Source organism: Mobula birostris, chromosome 10 (genome assembly GCF_030028105.1).
Source record: "Mobula birostris isolate sMobBir1 chromosome 10, sMobBir1.hap1, whole genome shotgun sequence".
Lineage (NCBI taxonomy): Eukaryota > Metazoa > Chordata > Chondrichthyes > Myliobatiformes > Myliobatidae > Mobula > Mobula birostris.
The window spans coordinates 67342514-67367623 of NC_092379.1; the positions used below are offsets into that span (position 1 = coordinate 67342514).

Here is a 25110-nt window from a genome sequence, read left to right on the forward strand (position 1 = left end):
ATCCAGAATTAGACAGCACAGCCTCAAAATTGAAGGGTGAACTTTTAGAACAGAAGGAAGTTGGAATTCTCTTAGCGAAAGAGTGGAGAATCTGTGGAATGCTCTGCCACAGGCTGCAGTGGAGGCCAAGTCCATGGGAATAGTCAAAGCGGAAGTTGATAGGTTCCTGACTAGCCGGGGTATCAAGGGATGTGATAACAGGGCAGATGTATGGTGTTGAATGGGATCTGGAATCAGCTGAATGAGCTGAATTCTGCTCCTATGTCTTATGGTCTGATGGTATTAATGATGTTCCTGTAGCGGTGTGCTACACACAGTGCTAAAATAACCACACGTAGTCGGTGAGTTAGAGTTACGATGAAAGAGATTTATTTAAACTTCGTGGCCTGCTTTAAAGCCTTCCCGTTCCCGCCCTCCCTGGGTGGGACTGCTGTGGGGAATGCATAATCCCAGACCCTTTCCGCACGCCGGATTTTCCCCCTGCTGGTGAAGATGGCCTGGCGCCCTTTTTGGGGTCGGCCCTCTGCCTGCGCGCGCTGTTGTAAGCCAGTTCATGTGTGCTAGAAAGTGGGTCACCACATAACCCCCCCACCAGAACCGGCAATACTTCCCCCAATGTCCACAGTCTGGATCGGCCTCTGTTTGGGAGGTCTGCCCCTGAGCCGCGGTGCCTGAGCCTGGACCGGCTGCGCCAAGTCCACATTGGCCGGTTTGAGTCGGTCCACCGTGAAAACCTCCTCTCTCCCCGCAATGTCCAGCACGAACGTGGACCCGTTGTTCCTGATCACCTCGTAGGGCCGCTGTAGCGGTGCCCGGTGTCCGCCCCGTCGTACAAAAAGAAACTTACAGTTCTGCAGGTCTTTGGGTACGCAGGTCGGGCTCTGTCCGTGCTGTGAAGTGGGGATGGGGGCCAGGTTACCGAGCCTCTCCCATGGTCTGTCCAGGACTGCTGCGGGTTCTTCCTCTTGCCCCTTGGGGCTGGTATGAACTCTCCTGGGACGACCAGGGGTGCGCCGTACACCAACTCGGCCGATGAGGTGTGCAGATCCTCTTTGGGCACCGTGCGGATTCCGAGCAGGACCCAGGGAACTTCGTCCACCCAGTTAGGCCCCTCCAGTCGGGCCATGAGAGCCGACTTCAGGTGACGGTGGAAACGCTCCACTAGTCCGTTCGACTGTGGGTGGTAGGCAGTTGTGTGGTGTAGCTGTGATCCTAAAAGGTTGGCCATAGCCGACCACAGGCTGGGGGTGAACTGGGCGCCCCTGTCGGAGGTAATGTGGGCCGGTACCCCAAAGCGGGCTATCCAGGTTGCGAGCAGTGCTCGGGCGCAGGATTCGGAGGTGGTGTCGGTGAGTGGGACTGCCTCTGGCCATCTGGTGAACCGGTCTACCATAGTTAGGAGGTACCGCGTTCCTCGTGACACTGGCAGGGGCCCCCCGATATCCACATGAATGTGGTCAAACCTCCGGTGGGTGGATTCGAACTGCTGCGTTGGAGCCTTGGTGTGCCGCTGCACCTTGGCCGTTTGGCACTGCATGCACGTTTTGGCCCATTCACTGACCTGTTTACGCAGCCCATGCCACACGAACCTGTTGGAGACCAGCCAGGCGGTTGTCCTGATGGAGGGATGCTCTAAGTTGTGAATGGACTCGAAAACCCACCGGCGCCAGGCTGCTGGGACGATGGGGTGGGGTTGGCCGGCAGCTACGTCACATAGTAGGGTCCTCTCACCTGGGCCTACGGGGAGGTCTTGGAGCTGCAAACCGGAGACTGCAGTCCTGTAACTGGGGATCTCAGCGTCTGCGTGCTGTGCCTCTGCCAGCGCTGCATAGTCCACCCCCTGGGCCAGGGCCTGTATTGTAGGTCTGGATAGTGAGTCCGCCACGACGTTGTCCTTTCCAGAGACATGCCAGATGTCCGTCGTGTATTCGGAGATGTAGGACAGATGTCGCTGCTGGCGGGACGACCAGGAGTCGGACACCTTCGTGAATGCAAAGGAAAGCGGTTTGTGGTCCGTGAACGCGGTGAAGGGCCTACCTTCTAAGAAGTACCTGAAATACCGGATTGCCAGATATAGTGCCAATAACTCCTGGTCGAAATCACTGTATTTGAGTTCAGGTGGTCGTAGGTGTTTGCTGAAGAACGCCAGGGGTTGCCAGCGACCCTCGGTGAGTTGTTCCAGCACTCCACCGACTGCTGTGGTGGATGCGTCCACCGTGAGGGCAGTAGGAACATCCGTTCTGGGGTGCACTAGCATCGCGGCATTTGCCAAGGCTTCTTTGGTTTTAACGAAAGCGGTTGCGGCCTCTTCGTCCCAGGTAATGTCCTTGCTCTTACCTGACATTAGAGTGAAGAGGGGGCGCATGGTTCGGGCTGCTGAGGGGAGGAAACGGTGGTAGAAATTCACCATACCCACGTATTCCTGCAGGCCTTTGATTGTGTTGGGTCGGGGGAAGTTGTGGACTACGTCTACCTTGGCGGGCAGCGGGGTTGCCCCGTCTTTAGTAATCCCGTGGCCCAGAAAGTTGATGGTATCGAGTCCGAACTGGCATTTGGCTGGGTTGATTGTAAGGCCGAATTCGCTCAGGCGGGAGTAGAGCTGGCGGAGGTGGGTCAGATACTCCTGCCGACTACTGCTTGCTATGAGGATGTCGTCCAAATGGATGAATGCAAAGTCCAGGTCATGCCCCATCACGCCCATTAGCCGCTGGAAAGTCTGTGCGCTAGTCTTTAGACCAAACGGCATTCGGAGGAATTCAAAAAGTCCGAACGGGGTGATAAGTGCTGTTTTGGGGATGTCGTCCGGATGTATCGGGATTTGATGGTATCCCCGGACGAGGTCTACCTTGGAAAAGATCCTTGTGCCATGTAGGTTTGCTGCAAAGTCTTGAATGTGTGGCACAGGGTAGCGGTCTGGCGTTGTAGTCTCGTTCAGCCTGCGGTAGTCACCGCATGGTCTCCAGCCCCCTGTTGCCTTGGGCACCATGTGCAGGGGGGAGGCCCATGGGCTGTCGGACTGTCGTATGATCCCCAATTCCACCATCTTCTTGAACTCCTCCTTTGCCAGTCAGAGCTTGTCCGGGGGAAGCCTTCGAGCACGGGCGTGGAGTCCCTGGGTCGAGATGCGGTGCTGTACTCCGTGTCTGGGCATAGCTGCCGTGAACTGCGGTGTCAGTACTGATGGGAAATCCGCCAGGACCCTGGTGAATTCATCGTTGGACAGCATGATGGAGTCCAGGTGTGGGGCTGGCAACTTTGCTTCACCCAGGGAGAACATTTGAAAAGTCTTGGCGTGGACTAGTCGCTTCCCTTGCAGGTCGACCAGCAGGCTGTGGGCTCGCAGAAAATCTGCCCCCCGGAGTGGTTGGGCCACGGTGGCCAGTGTGAAGTCCCATGTGAACCGGCTGGAGCTGAACTGTAGCCGCAACGTGCGGGTGCCGTAGGTTCGTATTGTGCTGCCATTTGCGGCCCTCAGGGTGGGTCCCGGTTCTCTGTTGCGGGTGTCGTAACTCGTTGGAAGTAAAACGCTGATCTCCGCTCTGGTGTCGACCAAAAATCGGCGTCCCGACTGCTTGTCCCAGACGTGCAGGAGGCTGTCCTGATGGCCAGCCGCCGTAGCGATCGGCGACGGCTGGGCCTTGGCGTTTCCCGGGAATTTGCAGGGTGGTCTACAGCGGCGGGCCTCTGTGCCCCACCACTGGTGGTAGAAGCACCATTGTTCGTTGGGTTCTGCTGCCGGGCCTGGTCTGGTCTGTCATTGGATACTCGGCTTGGTGATCTGTGCGACGAACGCCCCTCTCTCCCTCTTGGCATTCCACAGCACATCTGCCCGGACCGCCACCTCCCGGGGGTCGCTGAAATCTGCGTCGGACAACAACAGGCATATGTCCTCGGGCAATTGCTCTAGGAACGCCTGCTCAAACATGAGGCAGGGTTTGTGTCCTTCAGCCAGGGCCAGCATTTCGTTCATTAATGCCGACGGCGGCCTGTCTCTCAAACCATCCAGGTGCAGTAAGTGGGCAGCTTGCTCGTGCCGTGAGAGTCCAAAAGTCCTTATGAGCAGGGCTTTGAATACTGTGTATTTGCTGTCCTCCGGGGGCGACTCTATAAACTCAACTTGAGCAGCTGTCTCCTGGTCAAGAGAGCTCAGCACGTAGTAGTAGCGAGTGGACTCCGAGGTTATCTGCCAAATGTGGAATTGTGCTTCTGCCTGTTCCAACCACAGACGGGATCTCAGCGGCCAAAAGCTTGGCAGTTGTAATGAAACTGCGTGAACAGATGCGGCGTCAGTCATCTCTGGCCCAAATATCGTTTGAGCTATCGGAGTCACCAAATGTAGCGGTGTGCTACACACAGCGCTAAAATAACCACACGTAGTCAGTGAGTCAGAGTTGCGATGAAAGAGATTTATTCAAACTTAGCGGTCTGCTTTAAAGCCTTCCCGTTCCCGCCCTGCCTGGGCGAGACTACCGTGGGGAATGCATATTCCCAGACCCCTTCCACGCGCGGGATCTACCCCCTGCTGGTGAAGATGGCCTGGCGCCCTTTTTGGGGCCAGCCCTCTGCCTAAGCGCGCTGTTGTGAGCCGGTTCGTGTGCGCTAGAAAGTGGGTCGCCACATTCCCACATTTTAACTGGCCTCAGGACATGGGTAACTTTGACCTTAACGTTAATCCAGTCAGGGAATTCATTCCATTCTCATTGGGTATTTTATGTTGGGGCTCTCTACATGAGTGACGGATTTGAGCAGGAGTTGAAGGCAAACCCCAAACTGGAAGGTGGCAAATGAAAGCAGTGCACAGAAAAAAAAGACTAACTGACAGACCAATGTAACAAAGCATGCCCACGATTTATCCTTCTGGGTTTCTCACTGTCACTGGGCACTACATCCTGTATTATACTATAGAAAGGGTGCAGAGGAGATTTACAAGGATATTGCCTGGATAAGGCGAGCATGCCTTATGAGAATAGGTTGAGTGAACTTGGCCTTTTCTCCTTGGAGTGACGGAGGATGAGAGGTGAACTGACAGGGGTGTATAAGATGACAAGAGGCATTGACCGTGTGGATAGCCGGAGGCTTTTTCCCAGGGCTGAAATGGCTAACAGGAGGAGGCATAGTTTTAAGATGCTTGGAAGTAGGTACAAGGGGGATGTCAGAGGTTAGTTTTTCACACAAAGTGTTGGGTGTGTGGAATGCAGTGCTGGTTACTGTGGTGGAGGTGGATACAATAGGGTCTTTTCTTAGATAGGTACATGGAGCGTAGAAAAATAGACAGTTATGCGGTAGGGTAACTCTACGCAGTTTCTAGAGTAGGTTACATGGTCAGCACAATATTGTGGGCCAAAGGGCCTGTAATGTGCTGTAGATTTCTATGTTCTATGTTAATCCTTGTCCTATTGTAGTTCCGTTGTCAGATAGTGACAGGACCAGCACACTTTAATTGCAATAATCAGGCAGTTAGTTCCAAGAATTAACAACCAAATAAATATTGATGTTTCACAAATTAAAAACTGGACACAAGCCAGACCAAACTTAACTCAACTCATGTGAATACAGTTCAGTAGCATGGAGCTAAATGCTAATGTTTATCCTGAGTTGTGAAGAAGCTACAAATCTAGTGGTCTAAACATGAACACAAGCTTCTGTACAACTGCTGAGGTAATCAGTGTACCAATTCCATGCAGTCACTGACAGTGAATTTAGCTTCACCTCATGAAAATAACAGAACCAATCATTAGGAGGCAGAGAGAGCTGATCAAAAACTAACAAAGATGAACTAATCAATGGCATTAAGTGACGCAGATTCCCAGTATTCAACATGAAGCTTTGAGAAAGGCATTCCTTTCCAGTTAATGCCTCAATTATTTTCTTGTACAATCTCTCTTTCCTGTCACATGGTAACAAAAACAGTGGGAATGTCAAATCTCAAGGCACTCTGCATAGCAATATTTGGGAATGTAGTCAAGTCTAACATATGCTTCAGCTTCTCCCCATATTGCTATCATGAAATAAAAATCAAAGATTATCTGCAAATTACACAAATGCCACACCATACCCTACAAAACTACAAGCTCACACTGACTCTAGGTTTGTCCAAAACACTCTGATTCAAGTGTAGCCTTTCTGCTCATTGTAAGGACTCACAAGAAAATGAGGGAAGTTAGCAGTTGATCCACCTTTGATTTCTGTTCTTTAAGCAGCAGCCTGAAATGCGCATAAAGAGAATGTGGGTGTGACACAGATTAATCAACAGAGGCCAATCTCATGATGGTGAATTTTCTCATTAATACATCAGCCTGGGTTCCATGAAATAGGCAGAGTTTGTTGTGGATCACTGAGACTCTCCAGTACTCTGTCAAGGCCAGCCCTCTGGCTGGGGGATGGGTAAAACAAGGACCCATATTTCTTCATTTGCTCTAGCACCTAACATCCCCTCTGTTGCACCTAACTGCTCTATGCAAATCTCTCTCGGAGCCTCTGCCTTTCTCTCCTTGGCAATTCTGCCCATCCCACCTCAGACCCAGGGAGGTCAAGGAGAGCTGCAAGGAACCTTTCCTTTGGTCCAACTCTCTGAAACTCTCTATTTAAACCTTTCCAACTCTACCTCCATCTGATGAGCCATTTCCTCAACTACTCATTCTATCTTCCCACCTATCCATCCCTTCTGGGACTGCTGTCTCACCAGCAGCTCGGAATAGTCTTAACTCATGCACATGAGTTGGCATTGTTGTCTGTGGAATCATTGGCTGAAAGGATATCTTCAAATGAATATTGAAACATGACCACTTACTGACAAGCAATCTTATTTCAGCTCAGAATGCAAGAACAACCCCTTTGGTCCACACTGTCTGTACTAACCATGTCAGTCAATTCAAATTAATCCTATCTGCATGCATATAGTCTATATCCCTCCATTCTCTACCTGCTTATGCACTGGTCTGAATGCCTCAAACATCATTGGCTTCTCCCAGCAGCACATTCTGGGCATCTATCACTCTCTGCGTAAAAGAACATACCTCATAAATCTCCTTTAAAATTCCCCTCTCTCAACTTAAACCCTGTGGTATTTGACATTCCTACCGTGGGAAATGTCTCTATCCACCCTCTCTCTGTATCTCATAATTTTATACACTTCCATCAGGTCATCCCTTAGCCTTCAACACTCTAAAGAAAACATTTATTATCTTACCTTCTTGTTGTCAGGATCATGAAGGCCCAGGTATCCAGAAGGCAGATTGGCAGAGATTGGCAGTTGCTGCTCAGATGTAACCACTCGACCATCTTTCAATAACGGCAGCCAAGCGTAACCAACTGAACAAGGCACAAAACACCCGAGTCACATGGAGCATTGGGCTCGGATATTGAGCTCCATATCCCAACAGCATGTGTTAGAAAACCTACTGCAGGGAAATTCAATTTGTGCCCTCCTTTTGCATTTAATACTTTAATCATAAATCCAGCTATAAAGATCTCTAGTGATTTTATACTCGGTTCAAACTACTAAATAGGGTAAGAGTTATAAAGCAGCTCCATCAAGAGAGGCTCAACAGGTTGGTTCTATATTCTTTGGAATTTGGAAGAACGAGATGAATTTATTGAAACATATACGATCCTAAGAGAAATCGACTAGATCGACATAGAGGTCTTTTCACTTGTGGGAGAATCTCAAATGAAGGAACACAGCTACGAGATTAGGAGGTGGTCATTTTAGACTGAAGTGTGTGGAAATGTCAGTTCATAAAGGGTGGTGAATCTCCATAAATCTCTATCCCAGTGGGTTATGGAGTCGAGCTCATTTGAGGTATTTAACGTGGAGGAGATTAAACTTTTGATAGATTTTGAAATTGAAGGTTATGTGGAATGAGCAAAGGAAGAGAAATTGAGGCCTGGAATAAATGAACCATGATGATATTGAAGGGTAGCACAAGCTTGAGGGGCTGAGTGGCCTACTTCTGCTCCTCATTCTTCTGTTGACACTTAACTGGTCTAGGTTAACAACAATGGAAAAGAACAAAAGGGATGTTTTATGTTGAAAAATAGGGCACACTGCAATGATTATTGAACTCAACAAATAAAACACAAAATAATGTCTTGTTTAAACTCTGCATTTCCATTGTGAATTTAAAATGACCAAAAAAAAAATCAGTCATTGAAAGCTTTCAAAATAACTACTTCTTTCTATCAGACTTATTTACATGAACTTTACCTGAGTGAAAGAAGCAATCTTCTAACCAAAGGATCACTTGCAATTATCGCAACAATGACCAATACTCCCAAACATCAGCTGCTCTCCAGCATGAAAGCAAACAGTAATGGGTGATAAATATCTTAAATGAAAAATAAGACACTAAGGGTCAATCGCACGATGTGTAGCTATTGTATGTAGGCAGGCCTGATATGTTGGGGGGGTGGGGATAGGGAGGACATTAACCCATCCTATTTCCTGATGGTGGTTGGTGGGGGTTCTTACAATTCAGTCAATATGTTACCAGATTTTACTGAATTCAGAGCCCCAACTTGCCATTGTGGAGCTTCAACCAACATTTCTAGTCCAGTATCGTAACATAGGAGCACTGGGCTACATACTCAAAGTACTTCAAATAACTGTCAAGTTGCAATAATTTGGCATCTGCTACTTTGAGAACCCCAATGGTCATTCGTCTGTACCATGAGCCAGGAATCCGGAGGCTGATCAGAAATCACGATGGAGCCAGAAGCCTGGAGAGCAATGTGATCTGAACTCCAAACTGTGAGCTGGAGCCGGGGTCAGAGTCCATAAGAGCAGAAATCAGGAAGTTGGGTGTGCTTACAGCTGGAGATAATGTCCAGGGCTTGGGTATTTTCCGTCTTTCTTTAAAAACATTGGGTGCTCTGGAAGATTTATTATTCTTCTCTTTAACACGTAAAAATTAATAGGAGGAACATTCAACTGTCCAGAAAATCTGCTGCAGGGCAAGGACCCAAGGGTGCCAGGGAATAAGAGTTTTACTGTGAATGCAATTATATGGAAATAACTCAAAGTGAGTGAAATGTGGCAGAGATTGGATTCTACCTCAGCAATAATTTTTGTCACTTGGCTACCCTCACATCCGTACCATGTGTCTCAAGAGCTTCGCGTTTTTTAGTTGTCCCTTTACTGTTTATGTCACAGATGACGTGGTAGAAGGTGAACAAGAGGTGATGCTTCTCGTGAAGTTGCACAGGCAGTTCAACCTTAATCTGCAAGGACAAATAACAGGCGGAGTATTACACAATGTTGGGAGTCACAGACAGACTATTAATTCACTTGTGTACAGAAAGCAAATCACACTGACGTACCTCGTTGTAGAACTCTGGACACTGCTGATGATGCAAAACTGTTGCACAAGTTTTGGTTACGAACATTGGATCTCCTGGCTTCCCATAGATGCACTGCAGACAGTTATTAAAAGGATCTCATTCTTGTTTTCAGCTAGATCTATTTTAATACACATCACACTCAAAACATCATGATTTCCACATAAACTGCAAGAAAGCTGCATACCAGAACTCTTTTGCAACAATGCGTTATTAAATATGGAATATTAAAGTGTAAAAATAGATTCCTTCTGTATTATACACTCAGTGGTCACTTTATTAGGTAGACCTGTGTACCTGCTTGTTTATACAACTAACTAATCAGTCAATTATGTGGTAGCAACTCAATACATAAAAGAATGCAGACATGGTCAAGAAGTTCCTTTGTAGGTCAAACCAAATAGTAAAATGTGGAAAAAATGTGATCTAAGTAGCTTTGACCATGGAATAATTGTTGGTGCCAGACAGGATCTTAGAAATTGTTGATCTCCTGGGATTTTCATGCACAACACTCTCAAGAGTTTGCAGAGAATGATGCAAAAAACAAAAAAAAATCAATCCAGTGAGCGGCAGTTCTGTGGGTGAAAATGCTTTGTTAATGAAACAGGACAGAGGAGAATGCCAGACTGGTTTAAACTGACAGGAAGGTGACAGTAACTCAAATAATCACACATTAATTAGTGGTGTGCAGAAGAGCATCCCTGAATGCACAGCACATCAGACCTTGAAGTGGATGGGCTACAGCAGCAGAAGACAATTAACATATAATAAAGTGGCTACTTTATTAGTACAGGTGGCCTCTGAATGTATGTCCAGTAGGGTAATGTTAACTTGCCTGAAACACCACTAAATCTGGTAACTAGTGAAACCTAGCATGAGTTGATAGGTTGTGAACTGGTAGATTAAGAAAATAACATACGCACTAATAACCTGCCAACTTGTGAGCTGTCTTTTTGGCAATACGTGCTAGAGGGAATGAAGGAAACAGGGCCCTGGTGTGTGAATTGGACTGAGGGAATTAACACCCAGTGAGTAAGATGCTGAACCATCAGATAGTGGATCAGCAATGTTTTACTGCACTGGCATCCAGACACAATTTGGAAGCAGATTTGCAGCTCACTCAGACCTTCACAAATCAGAACATATGGAATTTAAGCAAGACGACATTCAGTCTTTCCTACTGGCTCTGCCATTGAATAATATTGGGGCTGATCTTTCACCTCAGCACCATCATCTGCATTAACCTCATACTCCTGTTTCTCTTAATACATAAAGTTTATTAGTCTCTGCCTTGAATATACTCGGGGATGGTATTTCAGAGAGAGATATTGTCTCCAGTTTTCTCCACAGCAGCTGGGCAGAGAGCTGCATGGATCGAAGACCCTCGGAGTGAGCACTTTCATCTGACCTCTGACCTGAATGGCCCACACTCTGTTCCAGACACCCCAACCATGAGAATCCTCAATGCTGCACCCATCCTGCCAAGCTCTATTAGAACTTCCTGGAGGAAATTAGCAGGCCAGGCAGTATTGATGGAAAAGAGTAGACAGTCGATATTTTGGGCCGAGACCGCACATCAGAACTGGAAAGAAAGAGAAGTCAGAGCCGGGGTGGTGGGGGGGGTGCGTTATGAAGCTGGGAAGTTGATTGGTGAAAGAGATAAAGGGCTGGAGAAGGGGGAATCTGACTCCAGGTGTGTGTTGCTCCAGGATTATGTTGCTCATCTGTTTTCACTACCACCCCGCAATTCTGCAAACTTTGAACACTGTGTGTTATAGAGTCCACTGTCTCACGCACCTTCAGTGGCTGAGACTTATCTCCATCAGAATCTCTCACCTCCACGTAGACTGCAATATTTCTTGCCTGAGGATAGGGAAGAGATAGTATCAGTACAAGAGAGAGTCAGGTCAATGAGAGGATTCAGAAATTGTACAGTAAGAGTTTGAAGCAATATACCTTTGCAAAAGTTTTCTGGTTGTCATATTTCAGCTGCATGGGATAAACATACATGTGGTTCTTGAAAGTTGTGAAAGGGTACATGTACTTCGCAAAATCTGGAACAAATTCTTCAATTTCAAACGTCACAGTGTCACAGCTGGCTTCCTCAAATGGCTTCACAGGGATGTACGATGAAGTTACACAATCTAAACAAAGGAAGAGAGATGCATTTCATTGCCTGGCAGCTCTAAAAAATTTACATCAGACAACTTCAAATGAAAAGCCAACTAGAATAAACCTGCTTACTGGAAATATCAGGAGGAACACACTCGATGGCGACATCAAAATCTCCTGGAATCACTTGAAGTTTGGATATTTTCTCTACCCTAAGTCAAAATATCAGAATGGATTGAAAACTCAGTCATATATTGTCCATAATAACAAGATCAAGATTAAGATTAAAGTTTTAAGTTTATTTAACACAAGTATACCAAAACATACAGTGAAGAACATTGGCTGTTTGCATTAACAACCACAGGCCTTCGAATGTGGAGTGGAGATGTCAGACATCCCACTTCTCCTGGAAGTTCTTGGAGTCTCCCGCGTATTGACAGTGGCTCCCTGATACCCGCAAATTATATATAATATCCCGGAAATCGATTTTTTTTGAGAGCGAGCGAGCGAGTGTGTGAGAAAGAGAGCAAGAGACAGTGCACGAGAGTGAGAGCGTGAGAGAGCGAGCGTGAGAGAAGGAGAGCACGCCATGGCAGCGTGTTCCAAAAAAAGAAAATATAAAACATACATCACCCCAGACTACACTAAAGTGTACCTCTGCCTAATAGGGGTCAAAAATAATGACAGTGTTGCTCGCTGCACTGCTTGTAACAGTGACTTTTCTATTGTCCATGGTGGGTTAAAACTGTAAAAGACATGTTGAGGTGAGTTTATCAGGTGTCATTCATTCATTAGCATAGCTAACGTTATTTAAACTAGCTGGCTAGCTGCTAAGGAGCTACTCTATTGCAGACATCCCACCTCTCCCTGAAGTTCTGGAAGTCTCCTGCAAATTGATGGTGCTACCTCCCTGAAATGAGTTTTTGCAGGGTGGGATGTCTGAGATGTAGACTCTGGCCTGATTTCAAATTCATCACATTCCGGTTCCTAATCCCTAGCCTGACCTCTAACTCCCCTCTCTGTCCTCCAAACCATCCTTTCATACCTAAAAAAATTACTTTAAGAAACAAAAGAAAATCAGTCTAGTCCTGAAGAAGGCTTTCAGCCTGAAACGTCAATTGTTTGCTCTTTTCTACAGATGCTGCCTGACCTGCTGAGTTCCTCCAGCATTTTCTATGTCTTAATTTTAAGAAACAACTATATCTGAACCGTGAGTCAACGGACGTCGCAACTTGGCGCCATATTGAGAAAAGAATAGTCTAAAGCAATGATTCCACAGACAAGTATTTGGAAATTATTTCATGTTTTCCTTCAAAGTTAGCACTGAATGTATAGCATAGGACAGGAGGCAGATAGTCTAATGCACCGAGAATGTTATCAGAGGCCTTCCCCGAGGACTATGCAGGAACCCAATGGCTCCTAAGAGTGCCACCAGATTATGTGCCATAGGCACAACTCTCAGGCCACAAGATACCACATTACTTACAGAGTAACTTTCATACAGCACAGAAGTAGGCTCTAAAGCCTATCTGCTCCATGCCCACCCAAGCTTGTCCCATTTGCCTGCATTTGATCCATATCCCTCTAAACCTTTCCTACTGATGTATGTGTCCTAATACCTATTAAATGTTGTTAAATTGTTATTAGTATTAATATCGCTCCCTCTACAGGCATCATTCAACACGTTATTTGGTCGTGTTCTCATTGCTATTTCTGGGCTCTTGCAGCAGCAACTTGGTATTTCCTGTTGATCGAAAGTGCTTCATAAGTTATGCATCAGTGTGCATGTCCCGATACAGTGATTAAATATAAGTGTTTTCTTCTGCGATTCAATCATGTTTTTAGTGGTTTCAACTCTCAATATGTGAGCCCAATACCAGAAACACTATGAATCAGTATCTTTCACCAAGTAACTCCACAGCTTGATAGCTTGATCAGCAGTTCTCCACAAGTGTCAGAGTCATATAGAAACAGATCCTTCAGCCCAACCACCCATTCATATTTGCCCCACTTTAATCTCATGTTAAAAAAATTCTCCCCACATTCTCATCAACTTCCCTCATATTCTACCATTCAGCCACACATTAGGGTTGAATTACAGGGCTCAATCAACCTACAGCCTCATGCTTTTGGGATGTGGGAGGATACTGGAGCACCCAGGGGAAACCTAGTCACAGAAAGAAGGTACAAATTCCACATGACCATACTAAAGGTAAGGGTTGCACGCAGTTCAATCATGGTACCACTGAGTGAAATCATATGCCAGGTTATATCAAACTGAATTTCACTTTGAAGATTTGTTGGCTTGCAGATTTGCCAATTATCTTGGAAGCCCACGGGACACACAGGAGACCAGGTCGTTCAGCCTTTCAGACTCCTCCACCATTACGTACCATCATGGGAGACCCTCTACCTCAGTATCATATTCCCATACACTCTCTTTGATGCAATTTGCATCAGGACATCTCTCTCCAAGTACATATTCAGTGAACTGGCCTTCACTATACATTGATGTGTTGATATGGGAACTGAATGTAGTATTATCTTGATGGTCTTGTCTGTGCTCCTAACAGTCTGTGAGATTCCCATTGCAAAGAACAGACTTGACTGACCCAAATACATTTGAAAACAAACCACACAAGAACAAATTTACTCCAGAGATGAATGCTGCCAAAGCATTTGATGCCATCATGCAAATAAAGATACCATCTTGTTAATGCTCATCAGCATCATCCAACAACTTCCAGTTTGTTCTTTTACACTGCTTGATTGGTTAGAATTTGAAACTGTGGACAGAACTGATTAATGTATCTAGATCACCAGTGAAGACCAGTAATCTGACATCTGGTTGCTTGCAAATTCTAGCAACACACACAAAATGCTGAAGAAACTTAGCAGACCAGGCAGCATCTATGGAAAAAAAGAGTCAATGTTTCAGGCTAAGACCCCTCAGCAGGACTTCGGCAGGTTTCAGCCCAAAATATTGACTGTTTATTCATTTCCATAGATGCTGCCTGACCTGCTGAGTTCCTCCAGCATTTTGTGTGTGTTGCTCGGATTTCCAGCATCTGTAGATTTTCTCTTCTTTGCGGTTTGCAAATTCTGATGATCCAATACATAGCCCAGGACATGAATCTGAATGAACCTGTATTCAATAGCCCAGGACATGAACTTGTATGTCCAGTGTGCAAGCGGGTTGTGGGGCTAGGAATCTGGACGGTAGGCTGAATGAATCGTTGGAGTCAGGGTCAGGGTCTGTGACATGGGCAAGGCGCTGACAATGAAAATCAAACAGCCCTCTCCAAGAATCTATCCCAGGTCCATTAATGTTAGTATTATTTGAGCCTGGATTAAGATGTAATAATGTGGAAAGGAGAAAATAGTTAAAATGTAGTTATATTACTATACTTGGACCAAGTATGAAAATGAAAGAACTTCAGTTTTGATGGAAATTTCTTTTGCTCCTTCCTTGGTCCTCCCTAACAATAGTGGAACTGTGGGAGACCAATTAGGCAATTCTCTTCATGCCAACAGGTTTCTTTTATAAACAGAAAAGCAAGGAGGATCAACAGTGGAGGGCTGGAGCTCAGGATAATTCAGAAAAGGTTCACAGGAAGACGGGATGAAATTTAATTAACATGCTTTATAGTTAAGTAGTGAAGAACCAGTCTCTTAGACTCAACTTGTCCATGCTGATCAAGAGACTTAACCCTTTTATATGCATTTAGCCCATATCCCTCTATGCTTTACCTTCCCACGCACTGTATCCAAATGTGTTTTAAAGGTTCTAATTGTACCTTTCTCTACCAGCTCATTTCATATACCTCACCACATACTCTGTAAAAAAAAACACTATTCAAGTTCCCTTTAAATCATCTTACACCTATGTCTATGAGCTCTGGACTCACCTGCCTCGGGGAAAGGACTGTGAATATGTATCAAGTTACACCCCTAATAATTTTAAAAACTTCTGAAAGGTCATCCCTTAACTTCTTTCACTCTAAGGAAAACAGTTCCAGCCTATCCATTCTCTCTTTATGAATCAAGCCCTCCAGTCCAGACAACACACCTTAGTTAAGCATTTATGGATTTGCTTTTGTCAGCATCTTGCCATTGCTAAATCATGTTTTATCCAAATGATTGAGTTAGATTGCCACGAATTACTTGATACTTAATATCCTTTGAAACCTTTGGCTGCTTGTTGAACTGAAATTGTGTAAAGTCTGTTAATGGGACTTCAGAAGGGGATTGCATATGGATTTGAAAGGAGGGACATTGCAGGGGTACGTGGAGAAGGAAGGCAGAGAAGTTAAGCGAACTCCTCAATGAAAAAACCTGCACACGGTTACTGAGTCAACTATCTTTCCTTATGGTGTAACACAAGGGGCCTTGCAAATGATTTATTAAGGAAATCTCTTGTAAAATACAAAGATGTGAGAGAAGTGTATGTCCTACAGGGCACAAATGTCCTTAATTAAAGAGTCACCATCATCAGGTGCTGTGTCATATCATGTGGGGGATTATGGCCTTCTGACCATCATTCTTCTTGGCAAATTTTTTCTACAGAAGTGATTTGCCATTCCTTTCTTCTGGGCAGTATCTTCGCAGACAGGTGACCCTAGCCATTACCAATACTCTTCAGAGATTGTCTGCCTCTTGTATAGTCAGGACTTGTGATCTGCATCAGCTGTTTATACAACCATCCACCATCTGATCCCATGGCTTCACATGACCCTGATCAGGAGGCTACACAGGTGTTACACCTTGCCCAAGGGTGACCCGCAGGCTAGCAGAGGGAAAGAGAGCATTACACCTCCTTTGGTAGAGACGTATCTCTAGCCTACCACCCAAATTAAAGAGTACTCTGTGTATTTTGGCGTAATAATTATTTCTCCAAGTGAAACTTTTCAACATTGATGACCTCACCTGAACCAAACAAAATTTGAAATCAGGAATTCTCAGCCTTCACCTCTGGAATTCCTAAACATCCCCTCTTGCCAAATTTCTGCTCATCTATTCCAATATTTCCCAATATGGCTTGGTGGTCATTTTTGTCACATAATCATTCAAGGGGCATTGTCAGGTTAACAGCATGATAAAAATAGAAGTGGTAGTAATTACAGAAAACATATCAAAGTATTCCTTCAGAACTTTTCTCATGTCTTTTTCTTATATTGAGTTGGGCACGTGGGCCAAGTGGTTAAGGCGTTCATCTAGTGATCTGAACGTCGCTAGTTTGAGCCTCAGCTGTGACAGCGTGTTTGTGTCTTTGAGCAAGGCACTTAACCACACATTGTTCTAGTGTCTGTGCGAGGAGTGGCGCCCCACACAGGCTTCCAAACTGCGCCTGTAAGGCATGGAAATGCCCGACGCAGGCCTCCAGGCCTCTCATGGTCTGAGTCGACATACCCTGCCCTCCCTTCCCTTTTCCTATATTGGTGGGCAGAGTTAAGATGGCGCCAAGCGGATGCCTCTTTGAGCTCATCTGCGGAAGAAGCTTAAATTCCTCTCTTTAATGTCTCTTTTTTCCCTTTTCAAGGTGGTTAGGGTCCTATCAAGGTCATCGTCTGCAAGAGGCACTCAAACTGCCTTTTTATGGTGGGTGAGTTCCCGTTCCTGGAACTTGCCAGCCGACCATTTTCCAACATTCTCCAGACGCGGCTTGGAAAATAGCACCTCCGGGGTTTGGCCCTGTGGATGACTGATTCCAGGCCGGTGTTACCGACTGGGGCATCGCGGGAGATGGAACAGCAGGATTTCGCTGCGGTGGACATATGGACGGAGATCTCTGTAGTCAAGCAGTTACACTCTCCCTCTTGATGGCGGTTTGCCGCTGATTACCGAGTGGGAGAATCTCTGAATAAAACGCAACACAGCAGACTGTAACAGTGACTGTCAGTCTCCCTTTTGCTGTGAAAATGGCGGATCTCTTTCTGTCCCTCATTAGTGAGAGAGAGAGCCTGTGGCATGTCGAACCATCAGGTAAACCATTGAGTTTGGTGACTGCAGATCATGGTCTTTCTTTGGGAGCTTTGCTGATGCTTGGTGGGGGCTGGGCGCTGATGCTTTTTGATGAAATAGGCTGGGGGTCGGGGGGGAGATTGATGAGCTGACGCTTGTGTGGGGGAGGGAGAAAGGAGGGTCTTCAGGGATCTAACTTTCCGTTGCTCATTCTTTTGGGGTTCTTCTGCTTTTCGTGGATGTCTGCGAAGACAAGTATTTCAGGTTGTACACTGTATACATTCTCTGATAATAAATGGAACCATTTGAACCATATTTCTGCATCATTTTGTTGAAGTTAAGATGTATAGATAGTGTACTGCAGATAGTCAAAATCTTTTTCCAATGGTAGGGTATCAAGTACTAAGACCGTAGTTTTAAGGTGAGAGGTAGAGATTCAAAAGCGAGCATGTTTTCCACACAGAGTGTGGTTGACATCTGGCATGTACCAAACAGAGGTGCTGGTGGAATCAGATTTTTTAAAAAAATCGCTATCTTCTGTGCTTTGCACTCTACAACTCTGCGTCACTGCTCCACGCCACCATTCACATCTAGTTTAATGAACACTGCAGCAAACCTCAAGGCAACACTTCTGACACTGGTGGTAAAAGTGAAATTGTAGACTCGCCAAACTTGAGATGCCAGTAAGTCAGCATGGTCAACAGCAGCACTAAGAAAAGGAGGGATCTTTCATTCTCGCTCTCAGATCCAGGAAAGCACAGTGGCACATCTCGTAGAGCTGCTGACTCATAGCTCCAGAGTCTCAGCTGCCCGTATGGAGTTTGCAAATTCTCACAGTGACACAGTGGCTTTCCTCTGGGTGTAGCTATGTCCTCCCATATCCAAAAAGCATACAGGTCGGTAGAGTTAATTTGTTGCTGTAAGATGCCCCTATGTTGGTGAACAGTTAAATCTGAAGGGATTGTTAGGAATGTGGAGAAGAGAATGTAAGTTTGTAATTGTCAGCGCAGACTCAGTATGCTGAAGGACTAGCTTTACAGCTTTTGCACTACATAATTCTAGGTTGCATTTAATGCCCCTCAGATCAATGATGATATTTGCTCATGGACATAAAGTTAATCTTAACTTCCAATACCTTTTGCTATTCTGGGGGGGTTAAAAAAAAACACTATATGCTTACTTTTTGAAGTCTGCCAGCATTTTCAGTAAATCTTCTGTAGACAGCTTGTTGCTATCCTGCTTGTAAAAAGGTGAGAACTTTCCACTTGTGTCTAAAGAACCTTCTGTGTCTTTAAACACTGGTCTGAAAAAAAGAGGAGAAAACACAACTATTAACAACTTCAGTCCAGCTTAAGTAGAAATCTAATTTGACAACAGTAATAGAGCCTGCAACAACAATAATTAAATATTTCATTGGCTGTAAACATTTGAGTTGGTACAGTGTTGTGAAAGGCATCTCTTAAATCCACTTTTCACCTTTTTTTATTGTAGTATTAATCCTTCTCAGAAAGAAGATTGTGTATTTATTTTAAATTTCAAAAATAGACTTTATTCACAGGAAAAATATATACAAAAGAATGAAATACTGCAATGAAACCTTTACATTCTTGGTCAGTACATTACAGAATGTATACTTTGGAGAGTGAGGGGAAAAAAACACGAACAGCACCATTGTCATCGCGTGGCCCTGAGGTTATAACCCTTTCAATACTTGAGAGCCTTTCCCACCCATTTCCAACCTCTTTGTGTAAAGTGGTGGAAGGAGCCATCTTGTGGTCCTTCCCCATACAGCCTTAGCATTGGCTGCATTATGTTTTAGTTTTTACAAAACGACAAATGTTCATTCACTGACAAGATGCACACAATGATCAGGGAATTACAAAAACTATTTATAATTTCAAAACAAAGGTTACTATTCTCTACAAAACACAAGTTCAAGTGTATTGTCATTCAGCCGTGGCCATGTATATCAACAAATGAGGCAACATTCCTTCAGACCAAGGTGCATAACACACAGTACATACAACTCACACATATAACACAAAGTAATATTAGCACAAATAAATTAACAAATACCAGGGTGGATACAAGTTAAAAAGTAAACAGTACAACTCTACTCGTGCTTCCTACATGATGAGACATGGGAGTTCAGTAGTCTCACAGCCTGGAGGAAGAAGCTGTCTCCCATGACAACAGTTCTTGTCCTAATAATACGGCACCTCCTGCCTGATGGTAGGGGATTAAAAAGATTGTTGGACAATTTCTTAGGTGGAGGGGGACCACCGTTCTCAGAAATCCTCCAATGTACCCATAGGGACTGCATGCTCCCTCTCCAAGGGCATCTGGGCACAAACGTAACCTCAGAAGAGGGGCAGGTAACTGGACCCATGAATGGTTGTCCTGATCAAGCTCAGGAAGAAGCAAGCTTGACAGGAGACCCACTGCCCTCCACCCCGGTGACCTTATATCAGGAGCACAGGGCTGGAGCGCAGCCAGAGTTTGAGGAGCAGAATGTGAAAGAGGAGCTGCACCCTCCCACATTCCATACATGTATGGTACACTGACCCCTCCTGGCCACAGAAAGAATATGAGGACGTGGTGTCAGTGAACCAGACAAAGCATCTGTTACACGGCACCGCCCCATGCAACTCCTTCTAGACAATTTCCCCAGCGTACAAGGAGAGGGCCACTTCATAAAGAGACTTCCACTGAGGACCTCCCTCATTGCTGGATGGTAAAAACAGATCAGGACGAAGTTGTAGGATAAAACATGCGAGAGTCATTTTAGGTGCTTTTGAACAGCATAGCCCTTTGCTTCCATTACGTGCAAACCAAAAGCAGTTGCCTTACACAGACGTCATTATGTCAGACACCATCTCTTAAAGTGAACACAGGTTAATGATGGTGCTTGTGCATTACGTAGACCAGTTTCTATTACAAACAATAGATGTCATTGGTCACCCATTACATTACCATACAAGGGTAAGGAACTGCAAGCTGCACACGAGCAGTTCGTACAGGAACCGCCTTGGTGCATCACAAAATGGCACGGTGGCATCTCTGTAAGACTGCTTACATTATATTAGACCCTCTCCATTGTGAAATTTTGGATTCCATGAGAAATCCCAGCTCAGCAGGGGTTAGTACTGCCAGGATCCCTCCACATACCTGAGCCTTCCCGACAACCATCAATTTGGGATGGGGACTCCTTTCCCACAGTCAGAGCACCATCGCCTCTCCACCCTCCTACCCCAACTGGCACAGGAGCACTCTGACTAGATGTGACTGGACCCTAGACTCGATAAAATGGGAGCAGCACAACTGACTTTCGCTGCTGGGAGAGGCATGCCCTCCAGAAGGCAATATCCCAGGAAGAGGAAGTGTGTTGCCAGCGCATGCCATCTTGGAAGGTGCTCCCCGTACAGGGATCTCAGCAGACTCCCGAGTCGGAGAGCTGCCAGCTGAGTATGTACGCACACCAGTGACTGACCGCCCTCCACAATTGGAAGACTTGGGATCACAGCAGAGATCCAGTGTCTCCTGTTGCCCCAGAAGTCATCCATCAGCCTCTTCTGGATCCAGGACTCAAAGGCAGTGAATGGGACCAAAGTGACCAGCCAGCACCACCAGCTGATTTATGACTAGCGTCCTTCTCCAGTACGAGATTCAGTGCGCCCCTCAGTGCACACAACTTTAACCTGGACTGGATCAGTCGGGATTATTGCCTCACAATACTTGGATGAAGAACCAATAAATTTTGAACAGACCAAAGGGCCTCCTTACTGAGTTGTTGACCTTTCAGCAGCACTTGATGTCTGGTGTGTGCCCTGGGGAACAGCCCGTAGATTAGAGTCCTTTGGCACGCAGCTGCTAGGGATAACCCACGACATGGGCCCTTGCAATGCATCACCATGCCCTCTCAAACATTCACTGTCTGCAGAGCTGGGTGATCATTTCTTCCACAGTGCAACCTTCACGGGCTGCAGCGTACACTGAGGGTGACAAGTCATCTGTAGTGGAAGACTCCGACGGGGAGAACACCTCTTACAGCTGGCCATACGGGGTCTTGATGCTCGTTGGTCAGATCTGGTGATGAGGCATTCTGCCGAACGGATGAGAATGTCTGCTCAGACAAAATCCAGTGTGTTCCTCTACCCAGCGTCTGCTGTACATTTTGTACTAATCACTGCCTGATGGACGTGGTCAAAGATACTCTCTTGGAAGAACTCTTCAACAAAGGCAACGTCCAACTGATGAGGCGTTGCATGGTAGAGGGGCCAGGCCTATCTTCTGCAACACCCAGGACAGGTAGAACCTCAGAACACAGTAACACTTGGTACCACGTACTTTGGATCACACACTTCCTCATTCAGCCACACATGAAGATGAAGATCAAGACAATATAAGATGCATTTTTTCCCATTCTCTGGGGACTTGTGCACCATGTCCTGTTAAACTCCCTCCAATCTGGACCCCATGACAAACCAGAAGACATTCTGGGTGATTACCAATGAAGAGGAAATCACCTCTACCTAACATGTTCATTTTAGTGCACAACCTTGGTTTAGGCCACAATACATTGCTATAGGAATAGTAACACAATAAACTGAAACGTTCCTGAAATGGTCTTGTTGTCAAAAATCCACTGATCAATACTGTTCTGTTGCCTGGCTAACATGCCAGTCTCAAACAAGACATCCAATGCAAAGATCAAGGTTTCATTCACCACTTATAAGATTTTGTTATTTGCACCAACTGATTGCTGTTTTATGCCACAAGGCCAAGTGTAATGCACTGAACATGATCAAGCGAGATGAGCGGGGTATCAAAAGGAATCAAAGCTCTGCTGCTTTTAAAAGCACTCACTGCTGGATTTAGGCTTCATCTGGGTTAAAGAGGCTAAGGTACCGCCATGAGAGAGAAAGTTAACCTTTTAAGTTGATGACCTTTCACTAGAGACAGGAAAGGTTAGAGGGCATGCATAAATTACATCAAAGTCTAAACCATCCTTGTTCTTATTTTGGTTCAGATGAAAAATCATCAGCATGAAGTGTCACCTCCGTTTCCCTCTCCCCAGATGCTGCCTGACTTGCTGGGTATCCCCAACAGTCTGCTTTCATTCTTTGCACAGAGTTGAAATGGATCACTAACCTTGCCGCCCAAGCAAAAGGCATCTTGTAGCCTCCCAGCCTGCTGCAGATCTGCCTTGCAGCCTTAAGCACTTTCTGTGCAGCCTGGAAACAGAGAGGAAAGTGTCAGAGTCAAAAGGCCAAGCCTTGAAACAAATCGCACAGTCCGAATGCCACTCACACTGCAAACAAGCACAGACATTGCTCTGTAATCCTGATCATCACTGGGTAGAGAATGCTTCAGATTAGACATTTTCAAGGAGGTAGATATACTTCAAGCAAAAACACAAGCAGTTGGAGTAACTCTGAGTCAGGTATTACCCAAGGAGGTAAAGGGACAATTGACATTTCAAGTCATTACCTTGTACAGGGGCTAAGAACATCAGTGTGAGGGAACCAGTATAAAGAGGCGAGGAGGAGATGTGTGACAGGTGTTGACAAGTGACGGATCCATGAGTTGGGAGAATGATGGACAGATACAGCCAGGTGGAGATAGAGGAATGGAGATAAAGGCTGGGAGGTTATGTGGAGGCAACCAAGGGCTGAAGATGAAAGGAAGGTGATAAGTACCACCAAATAAGGGAGGTATAGAGGGCAGAGGGAAGGTGAGGAAGGTTGAGTGTATGAATGAAAAGCAGATGGAACCAGAGTAGGGGAGGGGAAAGAAACTGCTTAACAGGGGGTTGAGGGATTGGAAAGAATGAGGTGCATGAGTGGATCAGGAGGGGAGTGATAGGAATAGAGGGTATTTAGGTTATCTCACTGCCGCCATCATGTAGAAGGTACAAAAGCCTCAGTACTCGCATCACCAAGTTCAGGAACAAATAATACTCCTCAACTGTCAGGTTCCTGAACAAAAGGGGATAATCATACTCTCTTGCCCATCTATTGAGATGTTCCCACAACCAAAGATCTACTTTAAGGACTCCTTAAGTTGTTATCTCATGTTCTCATTATTTATATCTACTTACTAATAACTGCATTTGAACAGTTTGTTGTCTTCTGCATTCTGGTTGATCTTAGATATTCTATAGAATATAGAATATAGATTCTATAGAATTGCTGGGTATGCCCACAGGAAGATGAATCTCAGGGTTGTATATTATTTGTTAAGTGTGTCCAGGATAGATTCCTGTCACAGTATGTGGACAGGCTGACTAGGGGAATGTCATACTAGATCTAGTACTAGGCAATGAACCAGGTCAGGTCACAGATCTCTCAGTGGGTGAGCATCTGGGGGACAGTGACCTCCACTCCCTGGCCTTTAGTATTATCACGGAAAAGGATAGAATCAGAGAGGACAGGAAAATTTTTAATTGGGGAAGCGCAAATTATGAGGCTATAACACTAGAACTTGCGGGTGTGAACTGGGATGATGTTTTTGCAGGGAAATGTACTATGTGGTCGATGTTTAGAGATCTCTTGCAGGATGTTAGGGATAAATTTATCCCAGTGAGGAAGATAAAGAATGGTAGGGTGAAGGAACCATGGGTGACAAGTGAGGTGGAAAATCTAGTCAGGTGGAAGAAGGCAGCATACATGAGGTTTAGGAAGCATGGATCAGATGGGTGTATTGAGGGATATAGGGAAGCAAGAAAGGAGCTTAAGAAGGGGCTGAGAAGAGCAATAAGGGGCCATGAGAAGGCCTTGGCGAGTAGGTAAAGGGAAACCTCAAGGCATTCTTCAAGTATGTGAAGAAAAAAAGGATGAAAGGAGTGAATGTAGGACCGATTAGAGATAAAGGTGGGAAGATGTGCCTGGAGGCTGTGGAAGTGAGTGAGGTCCTCAATGAATACTTCTCTTCGGTATTCACCAATGAGAGGAAACTTGATGATGGTGAGAACAATACGAGTGAGGTTGATGTTCTGGAGCATGTTGATATTAAGGGAGAGGAGGTGTTGGAGTTGTTAAAATACATTAGGACAGATAAGTCCCCGGGGCCTGACGGAATATTCCCCAGGCTGCTCCACGAGGTGAGGGAAGAGATTGCTGAGCCTCTGGCTAGGATCTTTATGTCCTTGTTGTCCACGGGAATGGTACCGGAGGATTGGAGGGAGGCGAATGTTGTCCCCTTGTTCAAAAAAGGTAGTAGGGATAGTCCGGGTAATTATAGACCAGTGAGCCTTACGTCTGTGGTGGGAAAGCTGTTGGAAAAGATTCTTAGAGATAGGATCTCTGGGCATTTAGAGAATCATGGTCTGATCAGAGACAGTCAGCATGGCTTTGTGAAGGGCAGATCGTGTCTAACAAGCCTGATAGAGTTCTTTGAGGAGGTGACCAGGCATATAGATGAGGGTAGTGCAGTGGATGTGATATACATGGATTTTAGTGAGGCATTTGACAAGGTTCCACATGATAGGCTTATTCAGAAAGTCAGAAGGCATGGGATCCAGGGAAGTTTGGCCAGGGGGATTCAGAATTGGCTTGCCTGCAGAAGGCAGAGGGTGGTGGTGGAGGGAGTACATTCAGATTGGAGGATTGTGACTAGTGGTGTCCCACAAGGATCTGTTCTGGGACCTCTACTTTTCGTGATTTTTATTAACGACCTGGATGTTGGGGTAGAAGGGTGGGC

General features: G+C 45.7%; 1 protein-coding gene across 2 annotated transcripts in view; it reads right to left on the reverse strand.

Moving 5' to 3' along the window:
- The window catches only part of dock11 (dedicator of cytokinesis 11), a 325211-nt gene that overhangs the window by 194688 nt on the left and 105413 nt on the right, over nt 1-25110 (reverse strand). For both annotated transcript variants that reach the window (XM_072270403.1, XM_072270404.1), the window contains exons 14-21: nt 22561-22643; nt 18590-18712; nt 11581-11660; nt 11293-11480; nt 11134-11199; nt 9319-9411; nt 9096-9219; nt 7190-7311 (exon numbers count right to left, since the gene is read on the reverse strand). In XM_072270403.1, the coding sequence (XP_072126504.1) occupies nt 7190-7311; nt 9096-9219; nt 9319-9411; nt 11134-11199; nt 11293-11480; nt 11581-11660; nt 18590-18712; nt 22561-22643 (879 nt within the window). The remainder of the gene's footprint in view (nt 1-7189; nt 7312-9095; nt 9220-9318; nt 9412-11133; nt 11200-11292; nt 11481-11580; nt 11661-18589; nt 18713-22560; nt 22644-25110) is intronic.